This window comes from Leuciscus leuciscus, assembly GCF_965113295.1.
Source record: "Leuciscus leuciscus genome assembly, chromosome: 15".
In the NCBI taxonomy this organism is placed as follows: Eukaryota; Metazoa; Chordata; class Actinopteri; order Cypriniformes; family Leuciscidae; genus Leuciscus; species Leuciscus leuciscus.
This window is the reverse complement of record NC_138739.1, coordinates 21,284,306-21,309,357: the sequence shown is the minus strand read 5'-3', so window position 1 is coordinate 21,309,357 and position 25,052 is coordinate 21,284,306. Positions and strand designations below refer to the sequence as shown.

Below are 25,052 nucleotides of genomic sequence, written 5' to 3'. Positions count from 1 at the left end.
CTTACATGCACTTCACTGAAGATGACACTGTGTTCACCTCAGCCTCTATATCTGGGTTTACTTTGGCATAAAGATTAAAGAGACAAACATAATCAGTGCAGAGAGAATGTTTAATAATGTTTGTTCAGTAAATAGACAAGCCACTTTTACAGTTTAAAAAATCAAGTACACAAGAATAAACCTGATCGATGCAAAAAAGGTAACAAGGCAGCCATCATCTTCAGTGCATTACTAAAATTATACACTCAAACAATCTGAATAAAGCTAAAACTCAAATCATCAGTCACATTAATTCACCTGAACAGGGTTTGTCACATTAAAATGACTCCTAAACTGGAGATATTTATTCAGATGTTACTGGCGTTTAACATTTTCTCAAAAGCTTCATCTGGTGTCCATAAATGACCACATTATACAGACATAAATAATACTAAATAAGACAGGCATCGCAAAAACAAAAATTTAAAAAAAAATTTTTTTAAATAGTGCACTATTTACTGTGATTTACATTACGACACCTTTCTTCAGAAAAATAAAAACTTCATATGAGTAAATGTGTCACATTCAAAAATAATATCACATTAGTTCTTGGATTGAGGCATTCAGAAACTTCTTATTTGCCGATTACAATACATTACAATGTTAAATGTGTAAATTCACTATTTACACCACATAGCTAAATGAGATCAATAATCTAAGTATCTGAGATTATCATCTTGAACTGATAATTTACAAACACTGGTAGGCAGCAATACATAAAAAAAAAAATTAGAATATTGTCTTTAGTAGAGCAGGTATTTTAAAATTATTCAGTCAAAGGCCGTGTTTTTGAAATTATGCTTTTTGTCCCACAGACAGTTATGGTTACACGAGCAGAAGCTAACTGAACAATGCTAACCAGCCAAACCTTTTACAACATTAATTCCTGTAGATTTCGGCAGAGGGAGCCACTAACACACACACACACACACACACACACACAGCACTGAACACATTTAGCCTCATTTTATATTTAGTCCCTGAAAATCCCTGAAATAAATGACATCTTTTTATCGGTTGTGTTCTACAGACATGTGGTCTAATAAACGGATCTGTATAATAATACAGTCTGAATGATCATCTTCTCAAAGCGACTTCTGAATACACCGTCTGATCCCGTCCATCAGCCTCCTGTAATGAAATGCACTTTAATGATTTCATTACTCAATTCACAAAACAAAACAAGCAAGCACATTATGAACAGTTATATAGATTATTTAAAAATTGTGAATGATGTGTGAGTGTTTAATTATACAACATCATGCATGTAAAAACAACTAGACAAACAAATAAACTGTACTAGCTTAGCAAGCTTTCATAAGAGATTTAGTGCAGAGAATAACGATTGTATCTTACCGTATCCGGAGATCTGTGTTTAATGAATGTTGCATCAGTATAATCAACCTCTTCTTCATTAGACTGAGCTGTTTCCAAAAACATTTATTATAGCCTACTGAAATGGTGGTTACAGGCTTTGTTGGCATTTCTGCGAATTACTTTTTCAATAAAATATAAATGTTCGTGTTGTATTTAATACTTGCCGTCTTGTTTTGCTTGTGTGTATTTCCTGCGGCGACAGAAGAACAACACGACTAAAACTGTGACCAGCAACAACAGCAACAGCAGCGATACAAGGAGAACTGGAGTTTGGTGAGATTCTACAATGATAAAACACACACAGTCATTAATCTACTGTAAGAGTCTCAACAAATATGAAAACAGCAGATCTGATGGGAAACATATCTTAGTAAATGCAACTAAGAGTTATTTTGATAATCAATTAATCTCTACATTATTTGTAATTAACAGGATAAAAAATATTTTCTGTAATGAAAAAAAATTATTATTCCAAATCTTGCTCAATGTTCTCCTCCAAATCAAATATACACTATTTCCCAGCTAACAAATTTATTGTGGAAACAGTGATTTACAATGTTTCTGAAATGTTAAAATATCCATGTTTTCTTGCAGTGATTAGAACAATATTTAAAAAGTTACATAATGTTAGTACAGCATTCTCCTAACCGTTTGTTACTCACAATATTATAATCTCTGAATGTTAATTGTAATATTCCAAGAAGGTCAACATTAACATTGATCGAGTACAAAATGGATGCTTCAAAAATATTCTCAAAACGTTCTCTTGCAATATATCAAATATTAATAATTTCATGCAAATTCAAAAATGTTATCTAAATAATGTTTTATCTTAACATTCACATAACCGCAAAAAAATATTAGTGAAAGAGAAGTTGTGGGAACATTGTTAGCTGGGATGCTATACATTATGTGCTTTAAAAATGCTTACTTTATAAAACAAAAGAGCAAATTCTCATCTGATAAACACACTCAACCATCTATCAACACTCACTCGCTGTATCAGGCTTTCTACAAAACGAAAATTATATTCAAATGAATTTATATAATTTATAGGTAAGAACGTAACCGTCAAAGGATGTGCTGGGAAACCCTCTCAAATGCATTATAGTGTGAAATTCCCCTACTGACGTACCTTCACATGGTTGACAGAGTTGAGTGATGTTGTCCAGATGTGAGGTCTGGTTGCTGATGGTATTGTTGATCACACAGCTGTATGAATCATCCAGACACTGAAGCTCCAGAGGTAGAGAGAGACTGATGCTGAGATCAGACACACTGATGCTGGACAATACACTGATTCCTTTGTACCAGGAGAGAGTCACATCACTCACATTCAACACTGAACACACCAGTGAACAATTTTGATCTGATGATCTTTCTGACACTGAAGGGTTTTGCAATGAATCACTGATGACAGGAACAGTTAGAAGACCTAAGAAACATGAAATATTTTCAATGATCAGAAACGTTTTACTTTTAATCCATAAATAATCATCTAATATAATATAATAAATGCTCTAATTTAAATATATTTAAACTAATAATAATAAAAACATTTGAAATGATTCAGCCCATGAGTTTACTCACCATATACAGCAATATTGAAACTCCTGTGTTTAATCCCTCCATTCATGACCTGTACTTTATAACGTCCAGAGTGTAATGTGTTGATGTTTGTGATGGTCAGAGATCCTGTCTTCTCATCTATCTTTAATCTGCCTCTGAATCTCTCATTATCACCACTATCATATATAGAGATGGTCTGTTTATAGATTTCAGCGATACGAGTCTCTGAATTTCGAGGACTAAATGTCCACAGTATCAGATCATCTCTCTGTATTTCAGTAACATCAGTGTTTAAAGTGGCAGTATCTCCCTCCATCACTGATATTGTCTCTGTTTCATCTGAATAAACACCAGACACACCTGGAACAAAAGAGTCAGCATAACATAGTCACGATTATCACCTCAGATATCTTTCAGAGTTTTTTTTTAAAGAAAGACAGAAAAAAACAACACTATAATTTCTTAAGCCTAAGAGTTTAAACAAAGTACATAAAAGCTAAATATACAACAAAAAAAGCATAAAGCTTCATCCTTACATTACTGTCCACACTAATAAGATGCACCCTAATGAAATAAGATCTTAGATCATCTTCCCATTTGCTGTTAAGCTGGTAACAGTGTTTGAATATAGTTGTTGCTGTGTCAGCTTTAAGGGCCTATCATACACCCGATGCAGCGCAGCGCCAGGCACAACACAAGTGTTTTTTGCTAGTTTCAGCCCGACTCAGTTATCTTTTTCACGTCCTGCGCCACGTTGTTTAAATAGCAAATGCATTTGCACCCATTTGTGCGCCCATGGTCTGAAAATGAGTTTTTAATGAATGAATGGCTTGCTCTAACAGTTGCTCTGGTCTTCGTCAACAACACACGCTTTTGCACCCCCTGCTGGCGAGGTCGACTAACAGCAGATGGAGAGTATGCTCTGTAATCTATTGCTTTTCCTGCAGTTCCTTGGATGTCAACTTTGAATTTACTGTCAAATTTGAACCACTGAATTTGTGGAAGCGAATTTGCAAAGCGAAATAAAATGGACCAAAATATAAAAAATAAAAGGATTACAATGTAAAAGATTAATATTGTGTACATGTAAAAGATATGGTGGAATCCGGCTTGTCCCATAGGTCTGCTTGCACGCTTTAACCTCGCGCATGACCAGATCCGTTTCCTCTCTAGAGAAGCTTTCAGTCTACCACTTGCAAATTCTGTCATGTAAATAGCGAATCCACCATGGCCTGAGCACAACTGTCTTATATTACACTCTGTTTGTTTTTTTGCACATTATGCCCCAAACACACCCATTACTCATTAAGAATAGGGACAACAACCCTTTTAGACCATGCGCAGGTAGCGCCAACCATTTTTCCTGTCCTTAGCAAAAGTGGATTCGGACATGCCATAAGTGCACTTGCACTGTGCGCTTTACACCATGCGCTTAGATCGTTAAATATAGGGCCCTAAAATGGCAAAAGACTCTAACAGTTTAATGAAACAGCCAAAAAATGACATAAGTAATATAATGATACAATGTAAACCCTAAGAAGTTGAGACTACTCAAATGATTTGAGGAAAGTGATTCCCTCAGTCAGTTCAATTGAGTAATGTGGAAACTGACAGAATATGGTCTTTTCATTGAATTAACTTAAATGTTTAAAGGGCCTCTTGCAGGTTAGACTACCCAGTGAGTCAATGTATAGAAAAATAATGTAGGAACTAGATTTAAATATAAATATATACTTATAAAACGCTATTAAGGCTTCTAGAGTCGTTTTTGTGAGAAAATTTTACTTCCGCATCTGAAAACCGCCGGAAGTGCGTAACAGGAGGGAGTGTGGTCAAAGTAAACAATAGGAAAGCAATGGATCGCAATGACAGTTCGGACGCTGAGGAAATTGTAAATGTTTACTCGTATGACGGACCTCAGCCATATAAGTTAATTATGAGCCTGCTATGCAGCCAAGAGAGCAGGGGCTCGTTCTTCGTACGTTGCTTATCACAGTTTTTCTCCTCAGCAGAGCAAGAACTAATAGTCGAAGTTAATTCGGAATTTTAATGTTTAATCAAAACGCCAGGGAACACCTCAAAGTCTATAAAAGCCAGGAGAGGGCTGGCAAAAACTAGCAGACAATTTAAATCCGTTAGATGTGGCCATGTTAGATGTTTGTAGCACTTATTAGCCTATATATTTGTATTTTAATAATTGCATAATTACTTTGTTCATTGTAATGTCAGAGTCACCACACTAGAACATGGGAACAAATAAAAGTGAAGTACAAAAATATTCTACATAATGGTCATTTTTAGTTATATTATAGTCTCTTTTATAAAAGGCACTGTTAAATAAATGGTTGTCTGTTTATAAAAGCAACCAAGAAAAAGGCTGAGTAGCCTACACTGTAAAATAATTTTTTCTACATTAAATTAAGGCCGTAGTATAGTCATTTCAACTGTTAAATCTTGAGTAATGATGAATTGCTTTGACTTGTGAAAGTGAAAACTGATAAACTTATGTTAATGTAAAACTATTTTGCCTTGAGTTATTGATCACATTTTTCCCGAGTGTAGTTCATTGTAATGACATTGTGTTTTCCTCTTTTGTACACTTTTACATAATACACCAACACTTGTATCTGTTCCCAAGAAAGTGGTGGCTGAAATATGTGCAGTAAGTGGACATTTTCTAACTTTCCAAAGGAAAGAAAGTATAAGACTTTGTAATGTCCATTTGTTTCCATTGCACTGGACAGTGAATAAACCCTCTCAGATAACTGTCATATGGAGGAACTAGCCTACCTGCAAGTGCATAAATAACTTTACTTAATTTATACTTGTATGCTTTATGGCTGCAATATAAGTTGCAGGATTCCACATCTACAGAAAGGCCTACAGAAGAGTCTGCACAGACAGAGGAGACATAGGCCTACAGGTGGGCAGTGTATAGCCAACTTTTCCTTTTTATTTGTTGCATGAGGCATGTGTCTAATATCTCTTGTTGCAGGCACTTGACCACTGGCTTTTCTTTACAAAGAACAATTGATATAAAACTCAAGGAACTAAGCATATTTGTCTTATAATAAACATTTAATGAAAAGTGTTTTTTTTGGCAATGTTGTGTAATATGGCACATGCAACAATGTCACAGGCCCTGTCAGGTGTGCAACCCTCAGACTTATCAGACTCTGAAATCTTCCCTTTAGTTAGCCAAAGTTCATTTCATTGTGTGCCCTTGTCCTGGCTAGAGCTGCATTGTAACTGGTTTGGGTAAGGGAATGGGGTCATAAAACACCTGTCTGCAGGCAGGAACATGTCATAATCACCTATGAAAAAATGCAGTTCTGTTAGGATCAGCATAAGTGTATGTAATACAGTGAGCTTGATATTTAATTGTGGAACTTTCCTTACCACTTTCAAATAATGTGAATCTCTGAAAATTCTTAAGTCATGTGCAGATCCTGGCCATTTTGCTTTCACATTTGTGATATGGAAGATTTTAGTCAACTGCCTTTTTTTATTTGATATAATATTATTAATCTGGAATATTAAGAATCCCAATAGTAACTGGGCTGCACATTTACATTGTGAACCCCCTTTCTGTTCACATGATCCCCTTCATTGAGGCCTTGATGGCATATGGTCTACCTATAGTCTATCTATGGTACCAATCACGTTAGTGAAGCCTGAGTGACATACTGCAATCGGCATGGTCATGATTGCATGATCTTCATAAAATAAAAAAAATAAAAACTGCTTTACAACATTGGGTCTTAAGTGGCTTGGAAATGCCACAAAAAAAACTAAAACTGTTTTTTAAACCTAAAAGCGCCAGGTAAACTCAGAATGACACGACAGACAGCACTTTTCATCAAGTTCTCCGCATCTCCAATAGTGTAAAGGAAAGAGCCACTCGCAAATAATCTTAGGGCAATGCAAACAGTTTGTGCTGTAGTTAAAGCCCGACTCCGACAAGTCGAAAATAAATGTGCGTTTCCAACAATTTAATAATGTAAACGACAATCTCACGAGTCACGAGAAAAAATATACATCTCAGAAAGTGCACTATCGCGCTGCGCTGGACTTCCCGTATCAGCTCCGCTTATGAAGCCGCAGACTAATCCTGTTAACATGAAATAAGCCTGCTCCCAAGCAGGTTTAAGCTTACGGACCTGTTGCTATGACAGCAAGTCCAGGATGAGCTTCGAAGAACCAAACAATCCAAGATCATGCCAAATCGTCAACAATCAAATCCAGCTAACTGAGTTAGCGACGTACGAAGAACGGGCCCCAGGACAGGCCAGGATTAGGCAGAACAATAATAATAATTAATAATTTGTTACATTTATATAGCGCTTTTTCTGAGACCTCAAAGCGCTTTACATAGAAGGGGGGAATCTCCTCAACCACCAAGAAATTGAGAAATTGAGTTGTGGTGTGAGGAGACCAGGGCAGGTGTCTTGATGAGAGACCAGCGTTTGCTTATAGATACAGTATATCCACATTAGCCGACGATATGTATAACACTATACTCCGATCACAATATTGTACAGATTATTATCATGTATCAGGCAATAGCAAAGTATTGGACCCTTAATATCTGCATGTGTTGTGTCAGCCATTAGGAAAAAGTTTCCAGAGAAAGAGGGACTTTATAAAGGCTTTGAATGGCCCCATTTTGGTGACAATGAATAAAAAAATAATCACAACTGTCTTACTGTATAAAAACTTTATAAGTAGAAACAGCCAACACAAACATAAAAGTGGTTTTGTACAGATTGAAAATGAATTGCAGAACTATTTATAATAATAATAAGTTTCGGCTGCAGACTAATAACAAACACATAAATGCATTACATTACCAAGTTTATGTAGGATATGTTGATGAATTAAATTAAGACAATGCACATTTTTTAAAACAGATGTACAATGAGTGATCTCTGACGGATCCGTGAACATGATGTTTCCTACCGGCGCCTAAACCACATTCTGACGACGGACCGGGCGATGAAGATACTGTGACAGTGTGCACATATCACCATCATCTCATATAACTCCATCATATCGCAGGGATTATAATCATCCAGTCTATAGTGAACGCTACACACTACCATGTTTTTCGAAGCAGATGCAGAAGTAAAGTCCCGTCTTTTCAGCTGCACATAACGCACCCAGGCACGGAAGATAGCACCATCCTGAATAGCAATCATCCGGAAACCTGTGGACTCGAAGTCCTGACAGGCCACAATTCACAATAATTTACCACGACAATGATTAATTGAAATACAATAACCACCGAAAACACACTGAATCACGACCGCTCTCACTGAACACCACTAGGTGAACGCAGAGCCCGGCAAACGACTCCCTCTCATGACGTAATATGACGCGATGATGAAAAAACAGCTTTTTCAACACGGTCAAGGAAACTGTCACGTTTCTACTAAATTTGTGCCCTTATGTCTTGCGAAACAATTTTAAATCCTGCATTAACTTTTCATATGGTATTTTCATACAAGTTTATATATTAATTTTGAAAGAAAAAAACCCTGCAAGATGCCCTTTAAGTACAGATAAATTAAAAGGCAAACAGACTAAATTCAAACTTTTGAATTTATATTTTGTTGTTTACTTCAAGTCTTGTTTTTCACACCAACAGTTTATAGGGCTACACAACATAGCTGAACCTCTGGAATACTGAAATAACGTCATATTAATATTAATCAATAAAAAATATAATTACAATACACGCAGTAAAATTAATCAATTGATTAAAAAATCTGCCATTTAAAAGTGAAATTAACCATATCAGAACAATTCAAATCACACTATAGTGAACTACAACGGTCCGTGTAACGCTTTGCAGTTCTTTGTTCAATTTGCACCATCAAAATTAACCAAATGAAAAATTGGCTTCAAACTTTCATTTTCCATTTCTTTGGAATAATTCACAAACGGATAATTGCTTCTCAGTTTAATTTTCAATTCTACAAGCTGGGTTATTGCGTCCGAGTCTGATTTTTGAACAAACATAAAAAAAAATACTCATTGCTGTGATTTTCCATTTCTCTGTGTTTTGCTCGCGGTTGGACCGTACCAGTTCCACTGGGGGGTGGAGCGGGGGGTGGGGATGCATTAACCATAGGCAGGGCGCTGTAGCGTTTGAAGATGGTGAGTGCGCGCACGGCCGGGGCTTTCTCTCTGCTCGTTCTTGTGCGGGAAAAAAAGAGATCCCGGCCAGTCTTGGAGCCCGAAACAGGAAGAGTGTAACATCTTAAATCAAAATTTTATAACCTATTTGGTCAGAAACTTCATCCAACGTCATTCATTTGATGAATGTTCAAGTCCGATTTTAGGCTATCCTCAAGTCCGAGTCCAAGCACGAGTCATCAGTCCGCGAGTCCAAGTCAAGTCACGAGTCCAGAGAATAGAGTCTCGAGTCGGACTCGAGTCCGAGTCCAGGACTCGAGTACTCCATCACTGACCTAAAACAATAATAGCCTAGCCTACTAATGATGACTTATATAGTAGCTATTAATAAATCCTTATGTTATTTAATCGGTGATGGCTTACAACTTATAAACACATTAAATAAAAGAGGTTAGATAATTATATAAAAAGTATGGAGATTGAGTCAAAAGGACCAAGATTGAGCGTGCACGCGCAATATCTCAGCGAGTCAGCGAATGCAGAGCGAATTTTGAAAGTGCGACCCGACATTCGTGTGAGAGAGAAGGAAATTCGCCTGCGAAGAGATTCGCTCTTGCGCATTAACAACCACTCAAGTGTTACAATGATATGCTTTTGACAGTTGTTATTAAAATAACATGATAGAAAGAAACTGCCTCAAAACAACTATAGCTAAAGAAGAGAAGAATGTGGTGTCTGAAAGCTGGCGTGTCTGACATGTCGATAAATCAGTGGTGTCTAGTTTTTTGTAGTGAGTATACTGTAATCAGCAATATAACACCACGAGCGTGAGTCACGCGTGCTTCGGTGTGTGTAGTGGAGCACACATTGAGCGCTCATTCCCAGAGACGCGTAGAACAATTGCAGTCTCTTTTAACTTTAATATTCATATACACTAGTCCATATCGAGATTTGATTCATTGTACAGCCCTACTTTTGATTTATTCATTCAAAACCCTTCAAAAATAGCCAAATTCCGTGACGTTCTGCTTAGCAAGCTCCATTTGTGACTGGATTCCGCGATTCGATCCGTGTCGCTTGTAACAATGACTTTGTGTTGGGGAATTAACTAGCTCAAATTAGCGGTAATATTCATCAATGTGAATATGCATCTGTTGCTTCCATAAATTAATTTATTCAAAATAGGGAATAGGTCAAAGCCTCGGCTTGTATCAGCGATTACACAATTACTTGTAATAATCACTGATAGAGACGGGTAGAATTTACTCAATTAGGGGGAATTTGAGGTAGAAGTTGAAGAATGTTCATTTATCATGCAGACGGGCCGTCCGGCGGACAGAATGTATACTTTATGAACAGAAATCGGGCGTCTTTAACACTGATAGATAACACTTTCTTGTGGCCACAAAGAAGATAATTATCTCCGTGTTTTAGACAATTTTAGGTTTCTTTTTAAGAATAAAACCAATCGTAGAGCTTATACGGTAAAATCTGCACTCGTCAGGGACTCAGAATTTGAAACAAAACAGGCAAACTTAATTCAAATGATTTAACAAAGTTTATTTAAACAAGCTAGCGATTACACAATTACTTTAAATCACGCAGGAGTAAAAATACATAAACAAAACAGGCAATATAACGATCGTAATACAGAAATACAACAAAATAAAAAGGTTTGAGAGAGAGGAAGGGAGAGAGATTGGGAGAGAGAGAGAGAGAGAGAGAGAAAATCAGCGAGAGGAAACTAATAGTGGAGATAAGAATGATTTTAGGTGTGCGTGTGAGATGTTGAGAGGGTAGCGTTTGTAAGGAGAGGTGAGTTTGCCGGCGGCTCCGTGAGCACGTGGTAGTGTGTTTGTCTCGGCACACGTGGGTGAGAGTATGTGTGTGTGTGAATGTGTATGTTTGTGTGTGTGAAAAAGAATTTAGAGAGAGAGATAGAAACAGTTTTAGTCATTCACCACAAAACCCCAACGTTTCTTAGTAATATTTAGACAACTTTAAACAGCATTTCCTTCAGATTGCAAATTTAAAAGATCTACGTTACTCTGTTTGGAAGATCGGCCTTCTGTGTGTGTTCGTCTGTGTTGGATAAAGGCACCTGGATCACGTGGTCACAGCGTTCTGGTTGCTATAGCGACTTGGAGCGAGCGAAGACTCAGCAAAGATTATCTTAGCCTTAAGTTGGTTTCGTGGGTTGGTTTCAGGAGACTATCAACTTAAGTAATAGTAGTTCTAAGAAAAGACTTGGAAATAAAGGAAAATAAAAAGGAAAATAAAAGCGAGCGAAGCTTCCTTGAGGGAAGGAGGCGTGTCGTCTTTCTCTCTCTGGCGGACTGCACTGAGAGGAGAGGGGCGCGAAAAACTCACGCCTCCCTCACGTACGTGGGCCAATCGTCTTTAACAACGTATCGGGCCCACCTCCTGACGTTTCGAGGTCTATACGCCCCCTTTCCGCGGGGTTTTGAAACGATGAATTCGTCCATAACTTAATAACACTGGTATTTAATAAACAATGCATTCTCTGATATTTTGTGTTAAAGATTCAGCATCGTTGGGGTTTGTGGAACACGGCAATACCGCGAATGACCGTTCTAAGATCTAAAATCAAGGAGGTACATAATTTCTTGTGATTGTGGGCACCACAGAGTGATTACAGGCCAATAAACTACATAGGCATAATATTTGGGACAGGGGATCATACACACATCAAGAAAATACATTTAAAATATTTTATACAAGGATTTTGGTCGCACGTGGTAGGGCCTGCGTGTGTTTCTGTGTGTGTGTGTGTGTGAATGCGTCTTGAAAGTTCACAACCGCAGGCTGAACTTTTGTCCCTGCGCTGCGGGTGAGGGTTATGTGTGTGCGTTCGTTTGACTCCTTGAATTGATGTACTCAGCAGAGACCACATGTTTTGGCATCTGGTCTTACAACACTGTTTTATTGTTGTGAAGAGTTAATTAGTGTCTACGTGTAAATCAGTGTCCGAGAGACTCCCTAGGGGGGGGGGGGGGTGCTTTCGGGATCGCTCTCATTGGTCAGCGTTAGGCTCTCCAGGCCATAAACAGACGGTCTTTGTTGATTTTGAAGTAAGAGATCTGTGTTTCCAGAGAGGTAATCAGTGATTTACACCATTCTTCGGCGCCATTTGGGCTGCACGTCTTGCGCAGAGCAATCTCAAGACAACAGAGGTGTCGTAAATGAGAGTGCTTTGGAATGTCAGAATAGCTTGAGTCAGAGCGAGACAGGGGTTTTTGTAGATTTAGACTGCATTAATTAACTTAATTTAATCACCATGCAAACTGGTGATCTGCTCTCCGTTACACGCTTCGCAAACACAGACGGGGTGAATTTATGAATGAAAGTGTGAAAGTTCTGACACAAAACGAAGTTGTTACGTATCCTCACGCTTTTTTAAGTGGGTATACGGAAATCCTTGGCCCGGCGTATACCTGCGTATCACGTAGACTGTACACCACTGCGATAAATCCCTATGGATAAATCATGGACAGACTCAGACATGCCATAGCCTACACATAATGCTACAGCGCTCTAATGCCTATGCATCCACCCCCCTAACCCCCAACCCCCCACCCCCCGCTCCACCCCCCAGTGGAACTGGTACGGTCCAACCGCGAGCAAAACACAGAGAAATGGAAAATCACAGCAATGAGTAATTTTTTTTATGTTTGTTCAAAAATCAGACTCGGACGCAATAACCCAGCTTGTAGAATTGAAAATTAAACTGAGAAACAATGATCTGTTTGTGAATTATTCCAAAGAAATGGAAAATGAAAGTTTGAAGCCAATTTTTCATTTGGTTAATTTTGATGGTGCAAATTGAACAGAGACCCTACAACATACATGTTTGTCATCTAGGCTACTTTAACTTATCTTTCACCCTTTTATAATTGACAAGAATTATCATATTATGAGACAAGACATGCGACTATAAGAACTAAAGACACAAAAATGCATAACTTACCTCCTAAAAGTAATGAGCAAAACAATAAAGATGTGTAAACCATCTTCTGCAACACTATTCTAGTTGTCTACGTCTTTTCCATAGACGGTAAGAAAATAGTTTCGCTTTTCTGATTGAAAAGAAAAAAGAAGCAGGCTAATACTTCGAGGGACTCCATTCAGCGTAAGATCCGAATAACAGGTTCCTTAGAGAAGCGCTTTGCCTGAAATGCAGGCGAGAGTTTGCAGCGAGGGGAGGAGTGAAACAAGTGCAGGCAAGACGGACAACTAAGTTCTCTCTACTCACAGTGAACGAGACCTCTGAGATCATTTTTGCAAATCCTAAAAGATTCCTCTGATTCTAGGCTAAAATCTAGTTGGAAGTGTTCACCTACAGCCGATTAATGACCATTGCGAACAAAATGAAATTCTGGCATGTCAGAAGATTTGACTCACAGTCCTGTGACTTCTTTATACGACAACCGTCAAATTGTCGAAATGTCATGAAAATCTGGCCTTTTCAGTGTTTTAGTACTATAATCGGGTCCCTGGTGCATCTTCCAATCCAGAAAATGTGAAAAAGGACAACCCAGTAAGCCTTTCTCTGCAAGCATGTGAAAAAACGAGCCACTCAGATTTCGCTCATCTTCTGACGTAGAAAGGGGATCTTATTATAATACAAGATCCTTTCAAAATATTTCCCTAATCCACTGCAGTCAAAATATTGCCCTTACCTTTAGATTAAAGATGTAAGATGTCGATCCAGGGTCCTCGGCGGAGCCGAGTTCAGTCCTGGGTTCGAATGCACAGGGCGTTTGCTAATAATATTTCATTACAAAAATTCATGAAATAGCCCATACTGATAGGGAAAAATTACTTTAGAATTGTTTTACGAATGTTTACGAATTTTTACGAATCACCACAACATGATAATAAATGCTTTATTTAAAAAGATTCAGAATAATACAAAGACAAAAATTCCAAAGGCAAAAATAACATAAACACGTAAAAGTCTTCACCCGAATTGCGGCCCTGAAAAAAACCTCTCCAAGGCTTTTTATAAACCCCGTTCTAGGCCGCCTTCTAACACCACCTTGATTGTGGGCTGGTTTCCTCAACTCTTGACTTTCTCTGTATGTCTGAGATCAGTGTGACAGAATCTCCATCACTGACACTGACTTCACTGCATCAGTATCAACAAACACTCATGAAGAGCATATAAACGTTTTCCAGACAACATTATGTTATTTACACAGAGAAGATCTCGTAAATAAACTCTGTCCGTCCGTAAACAATCCACATAGGCCTATAGTAATAAAAAAGTGCACAAACTATAAAAGTGATTTCTATTTACTCACGGCACAGGCCTAACATGAACATAACACACAGATGAGAGGAAATCATTCTGACTTTACTCAACTTCAACAGAAAAGTGCTATAAGAGCACATTTAAACTGTGATCTGTTCTTTCATACACTGACAGAACATCAGTGTGAGGTTTTTATGTGGTTGAGAAAAGAAACCACACACTTTACACTTTATACACTCACACAGACAAACTCTTGTGCTTTAACTTCACATCTCAACACAATAAACCACAAACTAACGCAGGGCTAGTTAACACACGTGCTTTAAAACTTTCCACACGTGCCAGCATGACAAAACTTAGTGTATTTACTAATTGCCATATCAACACAATATAGAGCAAAAATTTAGCCAAAAATCTAAAAATCTTTGGAAGAAATCACTGAACATTTCACGAGTTCCTATGCATATATAATCTTTAAACTAATAAGATTAAGCATATTTAGCTTGCTGTCTGCAGTGGAAGCAGCTTCAACTCCAGCTTAGATAAACTGGGTTGCATATGCTTTTGCCTAGAAAGTAATTGTAGTTTCAGTCCGAAAAATAATTAGGCTAAATATCACAGAAAGACTGTTCTGCCTTCACTTTTATACATTTCATGTATTTTTTTAGAGTCCTACGTTTTATTCCAGTGTTTCTGCGGAAAGCAGCGTTCTGAAACATCATGTAAATTCGAACACGTTTTTCTTTCGCCGTTTGAAACGTTCGATGGAGCGTTTTTAACAGTAGCCTACTGTATCTGTCGGAGATTTACAGGTGCGCATGTCTGGAGGAATACGTGTGCCGTGTGCGTATAAACGTGTTAAGATGATATATCAAAGAGTTTCATATGTACATCAAGGTAAATATCACTACATTTTTTCATGAAGAACAGAATTATGTAGAATGTAAACAGAATATTTTGTGTGGCCATTTTTTTTTAAAGAGATAGAGTGAGAGAGTGAGATAGAGTAGTGTGTGTGTGTGTGTGTGCGTGTGTGTGTGTGTGTGTGTGTGTGTGTGTGTGTGTGTGTGTGTGTGTGTGTGTGTATAAGGCCACCTGTGAAAGTACGACAACCACAAAATACAATTAAACACATTTACATTTACACAATTGTTCTTGCTTCACACTTTCAAGGCATTGTTTTCACACTTGAGGAGGTGGCAGTTGTCGAAGAGTTGTAGCTTTACTTCTCTTTGCTATAATCATGACATCTGGTTTAAATACATTCATGAGACCCTCAGGAGGTGTCTAATGTTCCTCCTGGGCCGTACAGAGATAGAAGAAGATGTAAAGTCAAACAATAAATAAGTATGGGGAGCAAGAGTCCAGATGACAAATATTGCTTTAAATTTCCTTAAAGTCCCTGTAAAGGCAATTCTAAAAAAAAATTCTAAACACATTAGAAATGTTAGAAATGTTTTGCTAAAACATATTACAAAGACTGTGAACTGTGAAGTACTGAATTGTGGAGTTAGACCGTTAAACAGTTTTTCACCATTGCTGTGTTCCGGATTTTTTGGGCGGGGCTAACACGGGGGCTCGATGACGCACTGAAGCCCCTGAGCTCCTGGACACGGCCCTACTTGATGACGCACTGGAGCCCCTGACGCTGTCCCCTCCCCTAACAATATATAAATATAGCACATTCACATCAATTTGCAGATCGTGAGTTACTGTCAGTACTGTTAGTTACTAGCCTACATAGATATCATATAAAGGCTTTATATGATATCTATGGTTACTACAGCCTACAGTTTGCTAGCTAGCTATGCCTCATCACGGAAATGCATATAACCTGGATGCGATCACGTAATTGTACAAAACAGATCATTTAAATTTACGAAAAACTAACGTATCACATCAACAAGAGGTGGATTAATTTTGTGAAGAGCCACCTTGATGGAGAGCTGAGGATCACCGCCAAAACCTGCCTCTGTAGTGATCATTTCACACGGGATAGTTTTATAAACTTTAGTCGGAGACAACTGGGATTCACTGATAATCCGCTGTTACTGCGGCCGAGCCGACTATCTCCCGCCTCAGCCTTCATCCTCCCGTCGCGACGACAACTGGTGCCATCGTTGGCAGTGCGTGCCCACCAATGAGTGTAAGTTGCCTTGTGTGCTTATGTTATAATTATAGTAGGTAGTCCAGGCTCGAACATGTATGGCTTTGTAAAAACAATTAAGCTGCTAGGAGCATCCATTCTGGCTGTAGCGGTGACAGACAGTTGAGTGTGTGGGCGTGGTTTCAGCGCAGCCAGCGGACACGCCCCCAGCGATTGAGAGCAGAGACTCCTGCTCATTTTTTCAAGATTTCGATAGCTTATTTTATGTACTTGCCGGCTTTTTTTTCCATTCAAATTTGGCTGGGTGACTAATAACACATTTTTCTGTGGTGTGACAAACTCAGAACACATACTTAATTTTGACTTTACAGGGACTTTAAGCATTTTCGTGCTGTAACTTTTTTTAAAGCTTTTAAAAAAGGTTTATACCTGTTAGATTAATTTAAACAGATACCAGTCATTTTTGAAGAAATTAGTTTCAGTTAGTTCTGCATCAAGGTTGATCATCTGGCTGTAAGGCTGTTTACTCTGTTGAAGTTTATGAACAAGCCGCCCTTCAACTAAACCCAGCAACCTGTACACACACGTAACGCTTACAGCACACATACCACAATAATAGGCTTCAGCCAATAGCCTGCATAGACCACAGTACATCTCGCTTTGAATCAGAAACCCAACTCGAAAGTATGTCAAGGTGCATGAAGAACATCTTTCTTGTTTGCAAAAAATAAATAATGTGCAAATAAAATGGACAGAAAAGTGGGATGGGTGGTTCATGATCACTGAGCATAGGCTTTTATATGCTTAATCTTGTATTGTGGTTGGCAGGATTATATGATCATGCTCCTTTTAAATAAAGTTTCAGTCTCCATTGTAAGTCTCCTGTGTGATATAATTGGTTTGTTATAACACATTTTGTATAATATTTTGAAATGTGTCGAAATATGTCACGTTTTTTTTTTTTTTTTTTTTTTTTACTTGCTAATTGGGGTTACAGGGAGATGCAGAAACAGCATCATAAAAACATGTTAAAAACATTGCACCCATTGGGTCCATTTATGTCATGTCAAAACCGATAGGTGAGAGTAGCAGGCTGCAGGAGCTGAAAACGGAGACGTGAAGTCGGACACTTTCTGCTTCCCGTAGTGACGCTCATGCTATGTTTGCATACTTTACCACAGCTGAAGTGAAATAAATGCAATATTTGTCAAATACACAGACTTTTCAGAGACATTTTCATTCAATACTTTGTGTCTGTAATGCGTGGAGAGAAAGATGACCCAGGAGCGAAATGCAGCAATACAGTCTTTAATGAACAGAAAAGAAGTCCAGAGGTAAGAACAGAATTCTTCAGTATACTATAATGACAACGAAAATCTTCCGGTGAAACAGCAGCCGGGTAAATAACGTAAATCCTCCGTGTAGGCAGCGGAGCGTCTCTGGTAGTCGTGGGTACCGTTACGGAAGCCAGCCAGCTCCGGGACCTCCAGGAGATCAGTAATCAACGAGCGCGGTCACAGGTACTCTGTAATTAGCACAGCTTATAAAAGACTGATCTTACCGTCCCATTTTGTTGCCCGCAGGTGTCATAGCAAAGTTTTCCCCCATCCTCCCCACCACCAGCAGAATGGCTCCCGTCCACTCGTCAGGGGGTAGGCTCCGCCCCTGCCTCTATCATCAGGCAGGACCTACAAGCTAACTTTCAGACCCGGACGGAGGACGGGGCCTACTCCAAAGAACTCTGAGATGGAGCTTGTCGAGCATCTACTTTTATTTCGTCTGTAAAATCCTTTCACAAAATAAATTCTATTTCATTCGAGAATCCTTCTGAGTCTTTTTGGTAGAACTGAAGGTGTGAGAATAAACACGACACACATGTGATCGTTGTCATGTGGTGAATCCGGCCAATCGTGGAGCAGTTGTATCGTCATCGGAGCTCGTGCAGCCGCTCTTGAGAAGCTGCGCTGGCTGAGTCCTGTGGCTGATCTCGAATCGCTTTTGCGGTACTTTGATGGCATACGTCACAGTCACGTGGCATCTGCGCTGTCTCAAGTAGACAACATTTCTATCCAGCATGCAGTGCTTTAAAGCTACAAGTAGGATTTTCTCCCATCTAGCGGTGAAATTGTATATGACTACCAACTGAATATTACTTTCTAGCCCCTCCCATTCCGAGGGCGTTTTAACTCCTACGGTGGCTGGAGTTTTCATATCTGCCGGCAGTCGCAAGTAATCTCCCCCTCGCATTCGTCACGGTGCCACCAAGTGTAAAAACGCGAAAGGCGAAGCTTGAATTTCTAGGTTTGTCCCTCTTTGGCTAATGTATTTTCAAGATGGAGGCGCAACATGGCTGCCGCCATTCGAGCGACTCGCTCGTATGTATTCTGAATGGCATATTCTACGCTTACGAGAATACTTAAGTAGTTATAAGTAATTACATATTAATGAGCACATATAATTTTGAAAGAAAAAAGTGTTTTTTTGCGAAGAATCAACTTAAAAAATTACACAGTGTAGCTTTAAGTCAGACAACGATCGGTCTGTGCAGAGCTGCATGAAGCTGAACAAGCATTTAGAGAGATGAGAGGGTCTGGGTGCTTCTCATTTCTTATTTGTGCATCCTCTTTTCCTTTCCTTGTGTCTCAGCTCCACTCCCTTGGGTGCAGGGGAAGGCTGCAAGGAAAGAAAATGAGGATGGAGGAATCGGAGGAAATCTTATATTGGAATATTCTTATTCACTCAAGCGTCACTTCAAAGTGTCATCAACTGCGCTCAAAGGATCTGTATGTTGCTAAAGTTTGGTTATTTAAGAAATAATAAAGATAAAGCAAGATGCCCTGTTGAAATTTGAGTGATATATGGTTTATTTAAACTACAATGGTAAGGCATAAATTAAATTTATTGTGACAGATGTGAAGGGGGAAGAGAATTTCTAAATGCGTCAGGTTTATATATATATATATATATATATGTGTGTGTGTGTGTGTGTGTGTGTGTGTGTGTGTGTGTGTGTGTGTGTGTGTGTGTGTGCGCGTGTGTGTATATAAATTGCGAGAGAGAGAGAGAGAGAGAGAGAGAGAGAGAGAGAGAGAGAGAGAGAATGTATTTTATTTTGTCTATGATAGTATTTTTTTTTTTTTTTGCCTATAGTAGGCTACACTCTTAGAAAAAAGGGTTCATTGGGGTTCTATATAGAACCATAGGGTTCTTTACTCAACTCCAAAGAACCTTTTATGCTAAAAAGGTTCTATAATGACAAGAAAGAACCCTTTTGGCACAAAGGTTCTTTAGGCTATTATTCATTAATATATTACATTATTCTGCAACATTTTGTAGTTGTTTATTAAACTGTTATAGTAACGTCTATTAATATATATTAGTATATATTACATCTGTAATATCACATTTTAATCATGCTGATTTTTGGAGGAGAAAAACTGAAATGGCACTCTTCGTGTGATATTGATTAACTACATAAAATGCTATAGATATATACATTTTCTAACCCCCATATCTTGAATTTTGTGATCATTCACATGCATCCATAAATGCATTTGAATACACTGAATAATGCAGTGAAAGAACGCACTCAAAATGCACACACGCACTAGTATAACTAGACTTCATCATGTAACTTTACATTAGCCTAGATGCGTGCACTCTGTAGGCAAAAAAACAAACATAAAAATATTATTGCAGAAGATTTAGCTATATCGCACATCATCATCATTATCATCATAACAAGAAATTACTCAGTACAAAAACAAACATAAGGGCTCATTCTAAGCCATTTTCTAGCTGAATATGCTTTTGTCTTGTCTTATAGCCTTGTTTGCTGCTCTTTAATTTCATTCTTTGTCATTTATGTGAACTTATTGTAGGCTACCGCAACTAAACAATTTTGCATTATGGATTTAAATTTTTTATCTGTTGAACAGCAAACATAAACAAAAAGAAGTAATAAACTCATTATTTTCATTAATTTTACAAAGTAAACAATTTGTTTGCATTTGCGCGAGCATATTCACGCAGCGCTGTCTCTCGCGAGTGCACGTCACGTTTTTGAATTCCAACGGTCGAGAAGAGACTGATCCCCGTCTGCTGATTTAAATTGATGGTCTCGGTTTGACGGAAATATTCTTGTGGTAAGTCAGAGAAATACATTGATTTTTTTAAAGTAATTTACTTGTTATAAGCTTTAAACCCATTAGTAATGAAGTTGTCAATGTTTCTACAGCGGATTTACACTAAAACACGAAAGAGCCTGAACTGCGCGACAGTGTCACAAGTTGCCTTAACGTTACATCGGTAAGTTTTGTTGTGCTTTTTGCAAACTGTTAAATTTTGTGTTTTCTGATCCTAAGCTTAGTTTTTTACTGCAGATAGTGCTCTAAGCTAGTTTTTGACCGCACACTCAAATGGTCATGAAAAACAGCCCTACAGAACAGAACAGAACAGAGTTGTGCGTTCAGCTTAAGCCTAGTTCACACTACATGATTTTAAGCCCGATTTAAGCCCGATTTGCAAATCGTTGAGCTTGCCGACAGGTCGGGGTGTTATCGCGTGCAAATCGCGGGGGATTAGCGGGCGATGAACGCTCGCCAATCTGTTAGTATGAAAGAGCCAACAACGCATCAAAGACGCTCGCAGACGCCTCGCAGACGCGTCGCCGAGCCCAGAAAAATATCTAGCATGCTAGATATCCAGAGCTGTCGGCCGACTCAACCTCACTGATGTCATGAGCTACAGCCAATCAGAGCAAGGCATGGGTTGAGGTCACCGGGAAAATACGCGGTTTTCAAAGAAACACAGAAGAAGAAGACGAGTTTACAGAAAGATGAGCAACATGTCGTCAAGAAAGCAATGGACTCAGGATTTGGAGCAAAATTTAATTGAACTGTGGCAGGAGCATGAATGCCTTTATGATGTTGGACATGAGATGTACCACAACCGCTCCGAGAAAGAGAAAAGGTGGACGGAAATTACAAACGCTCTCAAACAGCCAGGTGAGCAAAATGTTATTTTTACATTATCTAAATGTTATAGGTTGAAATGTAAATTAAATCTTTTTACTGCGCTGTTTCGCGTCATTTCCGGTTCGTTTATCGCGTGATTTTTCGTGACAAAACGTGGTTTGTAGACAAGATAGAATCGTTGGGTGACAGAGTTGTTGTCAACTCGTGTAGTGCGTTACCTCCTGTTGTGGATCAATCACGTTGTGTCGTGTGGTGTGAACAGCTCAACAACTTGAACACTCCTGATTTCACAGAGAGCAAGTCATGTAGTGTGAACTGCACAGTTCAGCCCGACGTTTTAAAGTCATGTAGTGTGAACTAGGCTTTAGGGGCGGTTCTAGACCCTTTTTAGGTGGGCTTCAACCCCCATATTTTTCGTCTCAGACCCACTAAAACTATAATCAGCTATCTGAACGATCAGGCCAGTGCTGCTTCTTCAGTAAAGTTTATCATTCTCTCTTGTTTACTGATCGACCCCCCTAAAGGTGAAATCCTAGAACCGCCCCTGCAGCTAGTGGTTAAATGTACTCGCACTTCGGCTCAGAATGCTTTTATGATGCTAGATAATTGTAAACAGCCCAATGTGAACACTCTTGTGATTTACTTCAACATTTTCAAACTTTATGAATGATTATTTTATGTTCAAGTCAAGTGGTGTCTAAGGAACTGGAAGCAGGCCAGGGTTCGGTTGTTTCTAAAGCACACACAGCTTAACTACAATTAATCAGCCTTGATAACAAGTGTATTGACACTGTATCTTTACTTGGAATACACTTGCTTGTAGACTGTACAATTAGGGTCTATTCACATGTTCTTATCCCCCTTCATCCATTAATTACCTAAATCACTTTTCCTCTTTAGGGTTGTGGGAGGCTGGAGCCTTTTTCCCTCAGAAACATTTTTAAATTGCCTGTTCAAATACAAATTTGTTTAATGCTTTTTGTAGAAGATTTGTTTTTGAGAAATTTACATACGCATCATGATTGATCATTTTAAAGTTTTAGGCGATTTTATATGAAAAATCTATAAATTATTTAGAAATTCCACTAATATTTACATTAATATTTACATTTACAGAATACAACTTTACTTTTTTTCATGGTAGACTAATAGGTTAATAAAATAGTGACATGTTGTGAAATTAATAGTAACTTTCTGTTTTCCTTTTCAAGATTATTTTTTTCAAATTTTGGGCAAAATGGGGTTGACTAAATGAAAATTTTTGATGGAATTTTAACTTTTGGGACTACTATATTCTTAAAGTTATTTCACAAATAATTTATATGTTTTTCCAACTTGCAGGAATCAGTAAAGCCAACTCCGACTATAGTTTTTCATGAAGCTTCAAACCCCCTCCATGCAAAAAGAGCCAGCATCAATATGGAGGGTTTCAACATTGTGAGCGCAGAAATGGATGTGATGGAGGCAATGGAGTGCCTCTTTGCTACTTATTTCGTATTCAGTGTGGAATACCCCAAGCACATCACTCACACGATGAATTTTGTTGAGCACTACCTGTTTAATCTCTCCAGCAGCCAAAAAAAAACTGTCTGTCCCAGTGCTCAAAATGTATAATCAATTATCATAATACTTTGATATGTCATGAATAGTGCTAATGTAAATTTGTAAATATGAGGCGATTGATGTTATTCTGAAATGCTGACCTGAATTTGAATCTGTTATTACAATTCTTTATGAGTTATATTAATGTAAATTTGTAGATTTGAAGTACTTCTATATCTGTATATTTCCATTGTGAGTTATATTAATATGGATTTATAGTTTTGAGGGACTTGATGTTGTTCTAACACTGATGGGAATTTAGATTAATCTGTATATTTGCATTATTTATTAGTGATAGATTAATGTAATTTTGTACATTTTATGGACTTATTTTGTAATATGTAGATGTAGGTGAAACTATTTTCATTATGAGATTTTTTTTTTTTTATTGATGTTTTAATGTTGATTTGTACATTTAAAGCCTTGAATACTTGAAATTACAGTAGCATTATTTCAGTAATACTAATAATTTTTGTTAATATAAATAAATTACTAGTTCAATGCACTTTGGGTGTGCTTTTTTTCAGTATTCATGGGTGACTTTTTTATATGAATTACATTTTTACATTTTAGACATTATTGACATGACGTCAATAATATGAAAAATTTAATCCATAAAGGACAAAATAAATGATAATGAATGAACCCCTAAAAGGTTCCATATAGAACCTTTTTCCTGGTTACAAAGAACCCTAAAGGGTTCTTTTGATAGAACCCTTAAAAAGGGTTCTATATAGAACCTTTTAGGGGTTCCAAATACGTAGCGCCTGATAGAACCTTTTAAGGTTCTATATAGAACCTTTTCTTCTAAGAGTGTAGTTACAAAAACAATACCTTGACGACCAAGCCTGTATCATTTAATTAACTCAAAATACATAACATAATATACACATAACTCTAATACATTATATGTTTGTTGGAAAGTGTGTGGTTTGCTCCTCTCTGTTGCCATCTTGTTACTCCTAACTACATGTAGGTTAGGATACATCTCCAGGACCAGCACTCTTAAAGGGGTCATATAATGTCAGTTTTGTACAAGCTAATATGATTCTTTAGGGTCTAAATTAAAAGTTTGTAATATACTTTAATTAAAAATTCTCATTAGTATTGTAAGAAAACACAAATTTTACCTGGTCAAAAACAGCTCTGTTTTCAGCACGCTGTTTAAGTGCATGTGTCTTTAAATGATAATGAGCTTTGCTCACCCCGCCCCTCTGTTCTGTGCGTACACCATAACACAATAACCATAATGCGTTGTTTATTATAAACATGGGATTATTAATTATATTGAGAACGTCATACATAGAAAACATGCCGTAATGTATCCTGAGTGTAAAAATAGCCGCATTCATCGTGAAGCATGTAAGCGATTTGCAAAGATTAATATACAGATTAATATAAAGGTCAATAAAACGTTACACTCACTTCAGTTCTTCTGGAGGTGCAGCAGGAACATGAATAGTTGGTCATGATCCTTTTTTCAGGAGCAGCTTCTTAGCAAATAACCAGCTTTTTACTGAGCCTCGTTTGTAAAGCAGTCTGGTTAAATGATTTGCGCAAACATGAAAGCATTGACGTTGATCGTGGGGAATATTCCCTTCGAAAACAAACTCAGCCACTGCGTGGCTCCGTTTTCCATTGCAGATAGTACCTCCACAATAGTACCTGGTCGTCATAGCGACGCCGCAGGAAACTGCCGTGACTTAATCTTCTACGCGACACACACCCGCTACCCACACACACAGGACAATGGAGGAAATTGAGTGTATGCTGTTTTTGGATGTTTTTGTTTTTGCTGTTTTTTATTCAGGATAGTCCGTCTGGCGCGTGCAATGATGAGGCAGTGAATAGTGACGATTCTCTCTGACCAATCAGCAGTCTGCCGTGTTTTCACGTCACATTTTAGTAGGCTTGTTTGAGATGAGCAAAATCTGCGCAGAACCGATCACCGGTGATCAGCGCGAGATGC

At 38.1% G+C, this 25,052-nt stretch overlaps 2 protein-coding genes across 2 annotated transcripts in view; both read right to left on the bottom strand.

Moving 5' to 3' along the window:
* Nucleotides 1-25,052, bottom strand: part of LOC309475644 (SLAM family member 5-like) — a 101,683-nt gene that overhangs the window by 62,294 nt on the left and 14,337 nt on the right. The gene's annotated exons all lie outside the window — the stretch shown is intronic.
* LOC309475640 (SLAM family member 9-like) lies at nt 92-13,318 on the bottom strand. Its single transcript, XM_082138527.1, has 6 exons — nt 13,112-13,318; nt 3,007-3,345; nt 2,552-2,851; nt 1,581-1,697; nt 1,396-1,492; nt 92-1,170 (listed from the first exon to the last, which is right to left on the bottom strand). Exons 1-6 carry the CDS (start codon nt 13,152-13,154, stop codon nt 1,125-1,127), a joined length of 942 nt encoding a protein of 313 aa, XP_081994653.1. The 5' UTR covers nt 13,155-13,318; the 3' UTR covers nt 92-1,124.